General features: G+C 35.8%; 1 protein-coding gene across 1 annotated transcript; it reads left to right on the top strand.

Annotated features, from left to right (window-relative positions):
* The first annotated feature begins 4814 nt into the window (after window positions 1–4814).
* On the top strand, window positions 4815–16298 carry NTS (neurotensin). Its single transcript, XM_040234472.1, has 4 exons — window positions 4815–5070; window positions 6803–6864; window positions 13208–13432; window positions 15957–16298. The coding sequence occupies exons 1-4, from the start codon at window positions 4998–5000 to the stop codon at window positions 16107–16109; spliced, it is 513 nt and encodes a 170-aa protein (XP_040090406.1). The 5' UTR covers window positions 4815–4997; the 3' UTR covers window positions 16110–16298.
* The last annotated feature ends 237 nt before the right edge of the window (window positions 16299–16535 follow it).

Below are 16535 nucleotides of genomic sequence, written 5' to 3'. Positions count from 1 at the left end.
AAGATCCCCTGGAGAAGGAAATGGCAATCCACTCCAGGACTATTGCCTGGAAAATCCCATGTACAGAGGAGCCTGGTAGGCTACAGTCCATGGGGTCGCAAAGAGTTGGACACAACTGAGCAACTTCACTATCACTATGTATTGAGTACTTACAGACTGTAAACCTTGGAAGAAGGGAATATATAATCATGTGTGAGCATCCTTTTTTTCTAGAAGTTTACAGTTGAGTGTGTGTGCTTAGTTGCTCAGCTGTGTCTGATTCCTTGCGATCTCATGAACTGCAGCCTGCCAGGCTCCTCTGTCTACGGGATTCTCCAGGCAAGAATACTGGAGTGGATTGCCGGTCTCTTCTCCAGGGGATCTTCCCAATCCAGGGATCAAACCCGGGTCTCCTGCCATCTCCTCAGAATCTCCTCAGATTCTTTACCATCTGAGCCACCAGTGAAGCCCTATTACAGTTGTAGGGGAGGGGAAAAATTTTTTCCCTCTACCCTTCCAGGTTTTCATTGAGATCCCCATCCCCACCCTCTGCACCATAGTAACTGATTAACAGTTTACAAACAGAAGTTTAATACCAGGTACACTTCCTGCATACATGGGAGATACCCAGAAAAACCGAGCTGCTCCCCAAAATGATCCAAGCCACCACAATAAATATCATCTTCAGCTAAAAACAAAAGAGAGATGTTGGGGAGGGGCTTGGGAAAGGCCTGTTAATGGGAGATTATCAGCAAAAGCACAGTAAACCAGGATATAATTGCTATGCAATTGGTGCCTTCTCCACTGGGGAGAGTTTTCAGAGGTGCAGTCATCCTTCCCTTCCAGGCACAGTTTAGAGAGGAAGATAACCTTACAAGTGGAGATTCTCCTTATTAAAGTAAAGGTCCCTTAAAAACAGGGTAACTTCTACTCAGTTTTCAGAGCTTCTCTTGTCTCAGCTGTGTCTTAAAAATAACCAGCTTAAGATAATCAACACAGCAAAGAGGCATATTTTGGGAGTGCAAATTCTGCTTCCCTTCACAGTTGACCACAAACAGCTAGCAGAAACTGGAAGGAGTAGAAACCGATGAGACTTTCAGGATTCAAACTTGGAAAAGTATACTTTGAAAAGGTCATAAAATACAGCCTTTTTAAAATGAAAGATAATGTCAGAAAATGAGAGACAGAGAGGTCACAGAGAAGAAGGAAGATTGCAGATGATAGAAACGCTACAGGGTAAATTTTAGGTATTAAAGTATAAAAAGGTCGGAGAGGCCAGGAAGCTCTATGTAAATGGGTTACTGGAACTTCCAAACGTAGAGGAAGAAATCACCTGAAAATGAAGAAACACTATTTATTAAACAGTTCCTGAGCTTTCCCATCTCCATATTAAGTATGTTTACAGACCACTCTTCACAGTTGCTAATCCTTCAGGTACTTCTGTTGATTTCTTAAAATCAATAATCAACCAATACAGGTCTGAATTAAGCCCCAGTAGAAACTTGGAACGGAGAAGGCAAGGGCACCCCACTCCAGTACTCTTGCCTGGAGAATCCCCATGCACAGAGGAGCCTGGTGAGCCCATGGGGTAGCAAAGAGTTGGACATGACTGATGTGATTTAGCATTTAAGTATTCAAGCATTCAGATAAATAGATAAAAACTGTTTAGAATTAGCTGCTCCATGATGACCTCAACCTGCTGCTGCTGCTGCTAAGTTACTTCAGTTGTGTCCGACTCTGTGCGACCCCACAGACGGCAGCCCACCAGGCTCCTCCGTCCCTGGGATTCTCCAGGCAAAAACACTGGAGTGGGTTGCCATGTCTTTCTCCAATGCATGAAAGGGAAAAGTGAAAGTAAAGTCGCTCAGTCGTGCATGACTCTTAGCGACCCCATGGACTGCAGCCCACCAGGCTCCTCTGTCCATGGGATTTTCCAGGCGAGAGTACTGGAGTGGGGTGCCATTGCCTTCTCTGGACCTCAATCTGGAAGGCCAACAAATAAAGATTGTACTCAATCACTTCAATCGTGTCTGACTCTTGCAAACCCATGGACTGTAGCCTGTGAGGCCCCTCTGTTCATGGGATTTTCCAGGAAAGAATACTGGAGTGGGTTGCCATTTCCCTTCTCCAGGGACTCTTCCTGGGATGGAACCTGGGTCTCCTGCATTGCAGGGAGATTCTTTACCAACAGGGCCACCAGGGAATCCCAGGGTAATGTTCAAACTCTTCACTAGTATTTCAAGAGCTAAATAAAAATTAGGGTTTTAGGCATAAAATCTTTAGAATAAAGATATTTCACCCATCTCCATAGAAAGGAGCCTGAAATCCTGCATAAAAGGCATCATTGTGGTACTTCTGAAAATACTTTAAAAGGCAAATATCCACACATAACTTTCCTTTTCTTAGAACAGATAATTTAATTGGCTTTCCGTAGCTTAAAGGCATTGGGGCTGAAAAACAAAGGCGTAACAGACTTTTTAAAAATACCATTTCAAGGTCAGATAATGTTTATCTATATCATAATTTTACCACAAAAGTCACATACCTTCTTTTCCCCACAAAGAAAAATAGTGTAGACAATCTATCTGATTTTGAATCATTTGACATTTGTTTACACATTTCCCCCAATTCTTTCAGTTTATCATATTTAAAATAATTTCTACACTGACAGCTAATATTAAAGTGGTACATTTAAAACAAGTAGATGGCAATGGGAGCCCACTCTAGTACTCTTGCCTGGAGAATCTCATGGCAGGAGGAGCCTGGTAGGCTGCAGTCCATGGGGTCGCTAAGAGTCGGATAGGACTGAGCGACTTCACTTTCACTTTTCCCTTTCATGCATTGGAGAAGGAAATGGCAATCCACTCCAGTGTTCTTGCCTGGAAAATCCCAGGGATGGGGGAGCCTGGTGGGCTGCCGTCTATGGGGTCACACAGAGTCAGACATGACTGAAGCGACTTAGCAGCAGCAGCAGCACCATTTAAAACAAATTCCCATTATCCATTCTCCCCCTTTTTCATCTAATTAGGAATAAATTTTGCCAACATTTCCCTGAGCCTCATGTATTAAAGAAATCAGTTGAGATAAATAGGAATCACACTTAAACTTTTTACAATCTGGCTGCTATCACACATTTGAAAAGATTAGTTTTTATATTTGCAAGTGAGAAGCTCATAAAATGACTAATTTAAATGTGATGCAAAGAATATAAAATTTCTTGCTATATTTATTAAAGTGCCCTTAAAGTATTCTGTCACAAAGCTGCTCTAACAGTGAGAAGAAAGTAAGCATAATGCTCAGAATTCTAATATGATCAGTTAAGTGAAAATAAAACTTTTTAGATCTCTATTGCGCCCTCTAGTGGCGGAAAAGCAAATTCAAAGCACATATTTCACATTTCTTTGCTAGTTAATTACACTGTATACACAAAACTTTCCTCAAGTGAGTCGTGTTCAGTGCTTTGTGGCATGTAGACCTGTAAAACAAACTAAAAGTAGTAAAAATATCAGCCATTGTTAAATTCCTAAATATTAAATTACATGAATGACTATGTTAAATTATTATTAAAAGTTGGAAATTGGTCCTTCTTCTTAGGTGTAGGGTAAAATAGAGTAGCCAATCCCATAGACACTTACTATAGGGAATAAATCAACTCTCTGTAGTAATCAAGACTTCTTTTCTAGATTGTTACTATCTGATATGTTTCAGAAGTGAGCAAGTCTCAGACCCCTTAACCTCAAATATTCACATTTCTAACAGCACCATCTTTTCAGATCACGTCATATATCCTGAAATACTTAAAGCAAGAAGAAAACTTCACTCCAAAAAACATTTTGAGCAATTTTCTACTGATAACCCCGAGAGGGAATGAGTGTCATTGTAACTCATGTGAAGATGCTATCTTAGAAACATGACTGGTGGACAGTGGTTATTTAGAATTGGCTCCTTTCCAGAAGCGCAGTCTCATTTTTGTGACTGTCATGGGGAAGAAATCTGATACAATGGTGAGAGCCAGTGAGAAGGGGATTACAGACTGAACAGAATGTGGCAGCAAGAATGAATGTCAAAGGAAATGCAGACAGAAAAAGAGGAAAGTATCAGAAAACAGCAGTCAGTGAGGCAGCAATGCATGTCTGCTAGCACATAAATGATTTATAGATGGATTTTGTAAACATGAAATTCTTTTTCTAAAACAGTCAATCATAAGTCAGCATATGTAATTCAATCATCCTTCTAGTTACTTGTATAGATTTTACGATTTGTTAGGAAATAATACTCTTAGAGCTACTTGTCTCCCTTAAAATTCATTTTCTCTCCTTTCTCTAAATTGTCTTGCTTAACCTAGTATTATAACTGATACTCTGCTTATCAGTTATAAGCAGAGAATCCTCCTTTCTTCTTCCAGAGCATTGGCAACAGTATATAGCAGAACTATATTATTCCTGAAACCACAAAACACTTGTTCAAAAGTGTGGATTATCAGGAAAGAATCCTAACTTTTTAACAACTTCCAAACCTAAAGAATTACTGACTTTAGGCACTCATCCTGGAGATTTTACTCACACTAGAAAGAACAGATTTTATGCTTCACAAAATCAGAATGACAACTTCTTAGAGTCAGAGAATGAGAAGAAATGGGGGAAAGAATAGTACTGAAAGTTCTTTTCCAGTGTGCTCTATATGGAATTGCTTTTGAACGACTCCTTTCGTGCGTCATTAATCTGGAGCAGCGGTGGCAATTAGGGAAGATGTCACTGTTCCTGGAGGTTCAGAAGTGGGGGTGAGGTGTGAGGGGACAAAGGAAAAGGGGAGGAGGAAGTGGGGTGGGTTGGAGATGAAGGGTACATCATGAAGAGATAATCTCTGTGTACTCATGACATCATCTCCTGCATATATATATATGTAGGGAATGGTCAAAGCATCGCTCATAGTTCAGTACTTCCAAAGTCAGCTGTGCTAGAGAGCCCCCTTCAGCCTGTCCCTGACGTTTATGCACTTGGCTTGCTAGGAGGCTCAAGATGATGGCAGGAATGAAAATCCAGCTGCTGTGCATAATGCTCCTGGCTTTCAGCTCCTGGAGTCTGTGCTCAGGTAAGCTCAGCTGCATGTCACAACTCCTTGAAATGATATCTTTTTCTGTTTTTGCAATGTGTTGTTACTAATGTTAATGTATCTGGGGAGAAGAGTTTCTCCCTTATTCTGATTTGCTTTTTAGTGATAGAAACTGTATATTTTCTTTCTCTGTCTTTATGGTTACAAGAACTGAAAATTTTCCTTTCCCTTTTTAAATTTGCTAGGTAGTAAAAGGGATTTCAATAGGACACTTCATGTTCTCGTTTGCAATGTAAACACTAGGGGGAAAAATGTAAAACTTAAATCAAGCTGATCTAATGAAAAGTACAGAAGTGGTGCCTGTCAAAATGCAAACTCATAATTCAAACTGCTTCTATTTGAAATGTTTTATATCATCTTCATTCATTCTCTTAAGACATGGTGGCTTCTCCCTTTCAAAAATTATTTTCTTCATAGTGTGTGTATTAAGATAAAATGAATATTGATGTTTAATGAATCAACAGAATAAAGCATTATTTGTAGAAAATGATCTCTAGGAAAATACAAAAAAATGCCAAGCTTTTTTTAAGAATATATTTTAAATAACTTTTTTTCTGTGACAAGTAGACATATTACAAATTTCACTATTTTCTTGCATGTCATTTAAGTTAATACATAATGTAATAGAATAATATTATTCTTCTATTGATAAAAATTATTTCCCTATAGTGTATTTTGCATGTGATAATTAAGAAGTCATACATTGCTAAATATCTATCAATAGCTTACCTTCAAAATAAATTTCAAATTTTAGAGAGTAATATGAAATATAATGATTGCAATATGCTCCAATTAATGTTTGAAAAATAATTGAATGAACACATCAAGGTGAAAAAAAAAAACAAAACAAGGGATAAGTGTAGCAAAAATCATTTAACTTATTTTATACTGTAATGTCATAAATATGACACTGAAATGTTTAATTCAAATTCCTGCTCTGATTTTCATTTAGTGTTCCGTAACTTTATTTCTATTACCTTATGTATTTTCCAAGATTTTCTTCTCTGTGAAATATTTATTAGTGGAAACTGAAAGGATGTTTTAAAAAATATCAGAAGTCCATTTTCAACACTCTTGTACGTGTATTGGTGGACATCTTTACTTTTGCTTAAATGATTTTTTAATAGCTTGTGATAAAATTGCCAAGTACACATAATTCTAAATCCTTGCTTAATATTGAGAAACAAATCTTTCAAAGTGTGTTTTGTAAAATAGCATCTCAAATAAAATAAATCTCAGTGTCTTTCTTATTCCAAAATTATCAATAAGTAACTTCCTTTGGTTTTGTCTTTAAAAATCATCTTGTACTTACCTTTTCATTATGTTGCTTTGAAAATATCAATATGTATATACTCTCTATATATGTAAACTACTGCCAGTAAAAATTAACCAGCATATTTGATGACATTTTTGTAGTATAATCAGGTTTTATTATCCTGAGATTCAGAGATTTAACAACTCCAAATCATCAAGAACTCTCTTGGCATAAAATCATGTGCCTATTTTCATAAAAGTGCTTCTATTGTTCTGTTCTGTTAGCCTAAAATAAAACTATAATTGTTTTTTTTAAATCTTATTATAAGGAGAATAAATACATAGCAAAGACAATAAACTTCTAAGATGAAGTTTTTTGAGATTAATCTTAAGTATTCGAGTTATAATTATATGATATGTGGTTATATAGTAAACATGTGCTTTTGATTTTACTCAGATTCAGAAGAGGAAATGAAAGCGTTAGAAACAGATTTATTGACCAATATGCATACATCAAAGGTAACTTTTTCTTTCTTTCTAAACCAAAGCCTGAAAACATATGAACTCTTGTTATAAACATGGTGTCCTCTTCCTATAGTAATAGCTTCCCATTGAGACTGAAAAGCTCATTGGGAGGCATTTCCTTTTGGGGGAAACTGTTCCTTAAGTTCAGAGGACTTAAGGGTATCGCTGTGACAGGGACAGAAGTTTAGTGATATCAATCACTACATTGCAAATTTAATTAAGTAGTCACATATAATTTATGTGGAAATCCTCTCTCCATTTCAATCACATTATATATCATAAAAGATACACTGACTTCAAGTTAAAGACATAAATGAAAATTAAGTGACATTTTTGCCTTTTGTTTTGATATTGGGGAGAGTGAAATGGAGTTCCTAAATTAAGAATGAAAGTTTGTGAAATCCATGAAGAAATGTGACAGAAAGTGAAGAGCAAAGACCGGCAAACAGAAACCTGGAGATCTAAGCCTGCAACTGTGACTTGTGAACAATTTGATCTTAAGCAAGGGGGCTAGTTAACAATGCTTGCCTTTGTATCCTCATTTTCAAATGTTGGGGTGGGGGTTTATGATCTCCTAGTTGTTGTTGATTAGTTGCTAAGTCGTGTCCAATTCTTTTGCGACACTTAGGCTGTAGCCTGCCAGGCTCTTCTGTCCAAGAGATTTCCCAGGCAAGAATACTGTAGTGGGACATTTACATGAAGTCCTTCTCTGGATTTAAATTCTCTGCATAACAAAAATGTTATTGGAACCTGCTTATTGTTTGTATTGAATCAGATAAAACTTTGTACTGGACCTTTTTATTCCTCTCTTGGGATCTTGCAAGCAAGGTTTTTAGACTCCAGCCTATACCTAAGAATAAAACTCAATTAGAATATCCCCAGGTACCACGCTACTACACAATTTTGATTTACCCAGAATGAAATAATCAGAATATATCTAAATGTAGAGTTAGAGAACAGGGTTCCCAACCAAAAGATGTTTCTCAACAAAACAAAACAAAACCAAAAATCAAAAATATATTTTGAAGTGAGGCCCCTGTGTAATCACTGTTGTGACACAGGTCCCAAAGTTGAGGACCCAAGATTCCACAGATGCTGTGATTAGAAAGTAGATGTTCAGAATTCCTCCTGCCACCTGAGGTCTTCCCTAATTAGATGATGAAAGATATACTGGGCAGATATCCAGGGCAATACCTCTAGCATATAAGTAGAATTATGTTCAGTAGTGGATGCGAAGGGGAAATACCCATTTGTGTGTGTGTTTAAGAGTGTGAGGCATTATTATCTAAAAGCTAACAGACATATTTTCTACTATGGTCCTTAAAAGACATTTGGGTATTTCCACAATTGTCCAAATCTATAAAAGTTGAACACATTGAAACCAAATTCTACCATAACTTGTTAGACTTCCTATCACAAATGATCTAATTTTATTTAGTCATTAAAACGCAGTGACCAAGTATATTTAACTTTAAGAAAATAGATCCTTCGGTTAATATTCAATCAGAATATCCATGACTACAATCACTTCAACTCATAAATAGGAAGACAAGTGAAGTCAATAGTCTTATTTAAATAATGAAGCAGATTAGTATGCCTTAGTGTCTTGGCAGAGATTTCACCTTTATGATTTCAAGTTTAAATTGATAAATAAAGGTCCTAAGTAATCTCCAAAATGTGTTATGGTTCGGGGAGTGCTAGCTACTTTGCAAAAACGTAGGAGTGGTTATGATTCCTTCCCTGATGAAGATACTGCAAGGCAAAAGCAATTCCAGTATGTGGTATGATTTAGTTTTGTTCTTAAGAAAAAGCATAGCAAAAGTGTAGACACAATTATATATTTCTCTTTCATTCAGTTATGGAATATATCTTTAAAACAGATCATGGAAGAAAATTTGAATCCCATTGCCTCTTTGAAATAAGTAAAATACAGACTACTATGAGGAAGCACTCAGAAGTATAATTATCCCAATTTTGGTGCTAAAATGGGAACAAAAAGCTTTGTACAAAACTACTACCACTTATTTCTCTCTGATTCAATTCATGTTTACTGTGGGTATTCTATGCAAATAAGCACTCTAAACTTTTGACCATTTTAAGCAAATTACTATATTTCAATTTTTAAAAGGATAGTATTATTAAGACTATTTATTAATTAGTAACACTATTAATAATTCCATTATTAAAAGCTTCCCAAAACTCCACCTTTCCTCTTTCCATTCTAAAGGTAGAATATGTGAGCAGTTTCAATTTTAAAGTAAAACTGTTTAGACACAGAAATGTAGCAACAGAAAGTCAAGAGAAATGGCAAAGTTTGACGAGAAGTGGAAGATAAAGGATTTTTTTCTCACAATACAATTCTCTTTATTACTGATCCTAGTGCTTTGGTATAGATTTATTAAGAAAGAGAACTATCCACAGTATGCAGAAAGGTCAAGTTCAACTCCAAATACAACAAAGGCAAGTGATTTCCAGCCAAGGAGCAGGGTTGGAGTGGGGGGTGGGGAGGACAGTGTATGGAAAATTACTAAAAGGAAACTCTAAATCTAGGAGGATTCTTGCTAGTGTACTCAGCAGAATTCTAGAATGATCAGATATCAACAGTGAGGCATTTTTACAAACTTGACTCCAAAGGATTCTTGCTAAAATTGGACTCAGCTAGATGAAGGACAAAGACTAAGTTTGGGACCTCATCAGAAAGAGGGTTCTGGGGAGCTTGACTCAGATTTCATCAAAGAGAGAGTCTTTGTCATTTTCTTGAGCAAACTATTTAAACCTCATAAGAAATGTTCTCAAATATGAATGCCTGTCTATTTAGACACCATATGGTTCAAAGCACTCTCTCTGCTATGCTTCCAGAGTATGACAGGGGCTAAGGTGATATACAGTGACTGTTTTAACTGGCAGAAGAGAGCAAGATGCTTTGCTGTTTTCTCAACCAAAAATTAATCAGACAACACAAGTCCTGACAAATAATTTATGAATAAAGCATTCTGTGGCTAATTAGTTTGAGGAGCATTGGATATTATGTTGGCACAATTGAAAAGTTGGCTTCCATGGGGGTTCAGATGGTAAAGAATGTGCCTGCAATGCGGGAGACCTGGGTTCGATCCCTGGGTTGGGAAGATCCTCTGGAGAAGGGAATGGCTACCCACTCCAGTATTCTTGCCTGGAGAATTCAATGGACAGAGGAGCCTGGCTGGCTCCAATCCATGGGGCTGCAAGCAGTCAGACATAACTGAGTGACTAACATACACACATATACTAAAAAGTTTTAATGAATATTTGCAAGAAAAAAATTCTGGGGATACTAAATTCAAGAAGCTTTTAAGTTTCCTTTAAACTCAAGTTTTCCAATTTACTTGAAGGCAAACCTCCTTTTTAAAAACAGTGAGTACAAAGCTAGTGTTTTAAGGAACATATTCAGATGATCTCTAAAGAACTTTCTGGATATAAAATTGTAGCATTGCCTTAATTAGCAAGACATCAGGTGTTGCTGCCACAGAATGGAGCATGTTGCCTCTTAAGTTTCCCATGGCGGAAAAATTGAAGCAATGGGCTAATAATCATGTTCAAGGGGCATAAGTGAAAGGGTTTCCAAACTGGTTGAAAACATTATAGTGAATATCTTTGTACTTATAGGTTTTCATGTCCCTAGGATAAAATCTTAATCAAAAGGTATGCATATTTACAATTTTAATACATATTGCTAAAAACACTTTTTAAGAAGTTATTGCAAGGTTTACTCAGACCAACAAATATTTAGAAGATAAAGTGTTGTTCCTCCATATTCTCATAAGTACATCGAGTGTACTTATACTTTTAGGGTCCTTGATTTGCTAGTAGCCAAGCTGAACGTCATTCCACATATTTCTGTTACAAATTTCTTCTTTGATGAGTGATTCTGTGCCTGTCTGCTCATATTATTTGCCTGAGGCTTAATATTTTTTATGGAGTATTCCCCAGTTTCTTTTTGAAGAGCTCCTCCTGTGTTAAGTATATTAGCATTTTGTGACAGCTTTTACACTATATCTTGCTTTTGATTTTAGTTAAGGCTGTTAGCATTCTAGACATAACTTACAAATTTATGCATGTAAAATTATCTTTTTCTTTATGAATTCTGGTTTGGCTATTTGCTTAACAATATTTTTCCAAATTTATAAAATAAATTCTATACATTTACATATTTTTATTTTTACTCATATTTAACCCATCTGGATATTGTTAGACTATAATATATCAATAAAAGTTATAACTAGATCTAAATCCAGATTTCCCCTGAACCAACTGTCTCAAGGACGTCAAATGCACACTTTGCTATGTGCTTTTCAATCATATGGACTCGGATCATATTTTGGACATTATATTCTCTTTTGAGTTTAATATTTATTCTTGCTCTGTTGATTTACTCTTTGATTCAGTCCAGTTCAGTTTAGTCGCTCAGTTGTGTCCGACTCTTTGCGACCCCATGGACTGCAGCATGCCAGGCCTCCCTGTCCATCACCAACTCCCAGAATTTACTCAAACTCATGTCCATTGAGTCGATGATGACATCTAACCATCTCATCCTCTGTCGTCCCCTTCTCCTCTAGCCTTCAATCTTTCCCAGCATCAGGGTCTTTTCAAATCTGTCAGTTCTTCGCATCGGGTAGCCAAAATATTGGAGTTTCAGCTTCAACATCAGTCTTTCCAATGAACACCCAGGACTGATCTCCTTTAGGATGGACTGGTTGGATCTCCTTGCAGTCCAAGGGACTCTCAAGAGTCTTCTCCAACACCACAGTTCAGAAGCATCGATCCTTCAGTGCTCAGCTCTCTTTAATCACTCTCTGATCACTCTCTGATCACTCTTTGATCACTCTCTGATCACTCTCTGATTACTCTTTGATCACTCTCTGATTAATGTTTGATCACTCTCTCATTACTCTTTGATCACTCTTCGATCACTCTCTGATTACTCTTTGATCACTCTTCGATCACTCTCTGATTACTCTTTGATCACTCTCTGATTAATGTTTGATCACTCTCTGATTACTCTTTGATCACTCTCTGATCACTCTCTTATTACTCTCTGATTACTCTCTGATCACTCTTTGATCACTCTCTGATCACTCTTTGATCACTGAGCTCTAAGATATCTTTCAATATCTGGCAGAGTAAGTCCTGCCTCATGACCTTTTTATTTTCCTAAATTTTCTTGGTTCTCACACATTCATACTTTGAAATTAACTTCATAATTATTTCTCTACACTCCCTCTTCTTCCAGTCTCCCCATATTTTCCAGATTGGTACACTGATTTGCAATTGCACTGCATTTGGAAAATAATTCAGAGAGAATTGATGCCAATAGATTGATACTAATATTTTTGAGTCTTCTTATCACAGCTTTGTGTTCATTACAAAAAATTTTTTATGTTATTTAGAAAAAATTTATGCTTTTCTTCATCTGTGTCCTTTGAGGTTTATTAATTTTTATAAGTTATTTCACATTTAGTTTCTCCTAAAATTGACAGATGAGAAGGCTGTTTCTATGGTAATAATGGTTTCATATAGGGAGAAGGCAATGGCACCCCACTCCAGTACTCCTGCCTGGAAAATCCCATGGACGGAGGAGCCTGGTGGGCTGCAGTCCATGGGGTCGCTGAGAGTTGGACACGACTCAGTGACTTCATTTTCACTTTCACTTTCATGCACTGGAGAAGGAAATGATAACCCTCTCCAGTGTTCTGGCCTGGAGAATCCCAGGGATGGGGGAGCCTGGTGGGCTGCCGTCTATGGGGTTGCACAGAGTCAGACACGACTGAAGCGACTTAGCAGCAGCAGCAGCAGCATAGGGTCTTATTAGGAAAGGATAATTATTTTAGAAAATATTATAATTTTCAGATAAATAAATTAGTCAGCTTTGATGGTACCTATGACAACTATTAATGGGTGGAATAGATTTGTGGTCTCACAATACTATAATTGCCAATATTTATTAGTATCATCATAGTTGCTGTTCCATTAGACACTAACCTGAAGTATAATAAAGAGAGTGGTATTTGAATATTTTCACCTGTGATTATACATATATATTTATGCATTTCTACTTACTGTAATTTCTATTTTCTTTCTTGCTTTGCTTGTGTATGTGTGTTTATGTGTGTTAGCTAAAGCCTTTGTTAAATAGAGGATATGAAGTATTTGGAGCTATTCAATTTTGTGATATGAAGTTACTAAGTTAATAACAGTGTTAGGCTAGAGTAACAGATCCTAAAAGGGTTAGCACAGTAGAAATTTATTTCTAACTCATACAACACAAGGTTAATTACAATAGTTATTTCTTTCTACATTTCAGATCAGTAAGGCAAGTGTTCCCTCTTGGAAAATGAGCCTGCTGAATGTCTGCAGTCTTATAAATAACCTGAACAGCCAAGCTGAGGAAACAGGAGAGTTTCATGAGGAGGAGCTCATTACAAGAAGGAAATTTCCTGCTGCCTTAGATGGCTTTAGCTTGGAAGCAATGTTGACAATATATCAGCTCCGAAAAATCTGTCACAGCAGGGCCTTTCAACACTGGGAGGTAAAACAAAAGAAAAATATGAATATGATTATGGTTATACTAGTTAACTCTCATTTATACTGATTGTTTTCATCCTGATAATTATCATAACAGGAAGACTTACAAATATTAAGGAAGAATAAACCATATGTTGAGGTTAACATTGCTTCAGATCTTCAAAATGTTTTGCAAATATTTGAAGTTTAGCAAAATATTTCTTCTTTTGTCTTTAAAGGGGGATCTATCTTCAGGCAGATTTGATCCACATGATTTTATTGTGGATGGCATGCTTAGGCAACTTTTGGTTCTGGTGGTGGTAGTGGCATACTGACGAAATTTAGAAAACTCAAAATGTTTCCTTAGAAACACTAAGTCCTGTGTGTTTGTTTATAAATAAACACAGAACACAAAAGATTTCATTTGTATTTGAAAATATTAGGTAAATAAAACTGGAATGATAAGTGTATATATATATATATATAAAATTTCCACTTATACTTCTATTTCTATTTTAATTGAATGTGTGGATTGTGGATTTCAATCATCCTTAGAAGCTGAATTAATTTGATTTGGCTAATAAAGCCAAATTTCACTATACAGGACTACAGTGAAGGAATGGATGTATATTATACGCCACATGTGTAAAATAGATATCTAGTGGGAAACTGTTATTTAACATAGGGAGCCCAGCCAGTGCTCTGTGATGACCTAGAGGGGTGGAATGGGGGTGGGTGGGATGGAGGCTCTAAAGGGAGGGGAGATATATGTATACTTATGGCTGATTTGAGTTGTTGTATGGCAGAAACCAATACAACATCATAAAGCAATTCTCCTTCAATTAAAAATTTTAAAATGAAATCAATATAAAAAAAATACTACACTGGTGACTCACCACCTTTGGTTTGAAAATATTTGGAGGAGAAATGGAAGATGAAAATGCTTTAAGAAAATTTGTAATTTTCCCAACAAGGGAAACATTTCTTTCAGATTAACCCTTAAGAGAAATTTACTTCATGTTTCATATTCTGGGCTTACATCAACATCAGGGATCTGAGGGTCTGAGGGTGCCTTTTCTGCTAATGTAACCATCTCTATAACATGCTCTCACAGAGATACCCTGTAGTAAAGAGGAAATGCAGTGCAGAACTTCTAGTATTTATTCTAACTTGTAAACAAAAAAAGTATTTTCCAGATTAAAATAAAATGAAAAAACTGTTTTTAATTTTTCTTGCTGGATTGTTTATCATCTAATTCCAATTCCAGTTAAATGATTTTCTCTTTAAAATATTATGTCAATAAAACATGGAAAATTGGGAAATGTCAATTATGTGCTCTTTATTCAGAAAAAAAAAAAAAAACCCTTAGTAAACTATAATACACAAAAATCAGGGGCACATAAGATTAAAACTTTTGCTATTTGAAATGCTACAGAGTGATTTGAAATGCTACAGAGTGATTTAAAATGAAATGATGATATTCAGAGTGTGGTGCAAGTAATTACAGACTATGTGCACATAGAAACAAAAGATTAAGGAACTAGATTGTCTGACAGTAGCTGTTTTTCCTTCTCTGAAATTGAATAGCTGTGGGTTGAAATAAAGTATTTGTGATATGATCAATGCATACAGATTATGATTAAAAACTTAGTCTCCTGTTAGTACTAGTTATGGTCACCCCAAAATTTAGAAGACAGTCACAGATATGAATATAATTCTTATCTTGAGCATTAGCATTGATTTGTTTGAAAATCTTATGGAAATCATGTGCAAAACTCTGGGAAGAGTTTCTAAATATTTTATGCTGGTTGAACATTTTGAATCAGAGCAGTACTATCTGAAAAAGTGTTTGGAACTAATTTTAGAATACAGTGCGTTCAATGAGATATTAGGCAAGATTTTACATGAAGATTAACTCCCTTGAGTTTTTGAATGTGAACTTGATTTTAATGATTAATTAAAGAAGCACAAGCTAAAGATCTTTAACACTTAAACAGAGCCTTCACATATGTTAATTCTAAAACAGCTAAGCAAGTAGGCAGAACAAGCATTCCTCTCTCTATGACTGAGAAATGGATCTCTAGAATGGCTTTCAATTCAAATCATTAATTAACAATGTAATTTAAATTTCTATTGACCTTTGAGGCCAAACTTGGTTCACTAAATTCAGATCTCTATATTTGTTGTGACTTATGATATATTTCCATCTTTTGATCTATCATACATTGAAGAAAAATACTGAAAGTAACATTAAGTGAATTGTTTTCATTTGGAGGTAGTATAGTAATATGGCCTTGACAAATAATAAAAGTTTAAAGCTAGCTTGATGAACTAGGAAGAACATTGAACAGAGAACAAGAAAAATCTTGTTTTCATCCTCTCAGCCACCTGATATCTACTTGTCCTCAAGCAAAAAACTTAATTGCTATGAACCACATCATCCACATGTCTTATGTCTGAATGCAAATAAGATAAAAGGTAGATGAAACACCTTGAAATGGAAGACTTTAATGCATGTACGTTTGATTCATATTCTGTCTATCTTGCAGTTGATTCAGGAAGACATTCTTGATGCTGGAAATGACAAAAATGAAAAGGAAGAAGTGATAAAGAGAAAAATTCCTTACATTCTGAAACGGCAGCTGTATGAGAATAAACCCAGAAGACCCTACATACTCAAAAGAGGTTCTTACTACTACTGAGAGGATAAATATTTTATTTACATGTGATTGTGATTTCTTTTAATGAAATATCATTATATTTGTGTGGAAATGTGACAGAGCACAATTATTTTGTCTCTTCTACAGTTGTGGTTTATTAGATGTGATTTTTTCTGCATTACTATAAATTGGACTAAATGTTTAAAAATAAATCTAGATCTTGAGCATGAAGTGTTGTGTATAATTGGAGTAGATATTAATTAAGTCACATAGAATGTTTTGTCATTTTGCAAAACACTTAATGGGTTGTTGAAGCAGTTAAAATGTTTGCCATTCTAAACCAAATTAAAGGAGATTAGAACAGTTTTACCGCAAAGTCTAGCCTACCTGTCATTAACCCAGAACAAAGTAATTGTTGTTTTATTATTTGAATGTTTCATTGAACTGAAACACATGCTCTTTTCCAAG

Source organism: Oryx dammah, unplaced genomic scaffold (genome assembly GCF_014754425.2).
Source record: "Oryx dammah isolate SB20612 unplaced genomic scaffold, SCBI_Odam_1.1 HiC_scaffold_29, whole genome shotgun sequence".
NCBI lineage: Eukaryota > Metazoa > Chordata > Mammalia > Artiodactyla > Bovidae > Oryx > Oryx dammah.
The sequence above is the reverse complement of the archived record's forward strand: the minus strand, read 5'-3'. Positions and strand labels throughout refer to the sequence as shown.

What these genes read in the sequence shown, in the direction of transcription:
- NTS (XM_040234472.1), top strand. Translation starts at nt 4,998, where the DNA reads ATGATGGCAGGAATGAAAATCCAGCTGCTGTGCATAATGCTCCTGGCT. An exon ending in CCAATATGCATACATCAAAG is followed by an intron (nt 6,865 to 13,207) that starts GTAACTTTTTCT and finishes TCTACATTTCAG; the next exon opens with ATCAGTAAGGCAAGTGTTCC. An exon ending in GGGCCTTTCAACACTGGGAG is followed by an intron (nt 13,433 to 15,956) that starts GTAAAACAAAAG and finishes TCTATCTTGCAG; the next exon opens with TTGATTCAGGAAGACATTCT.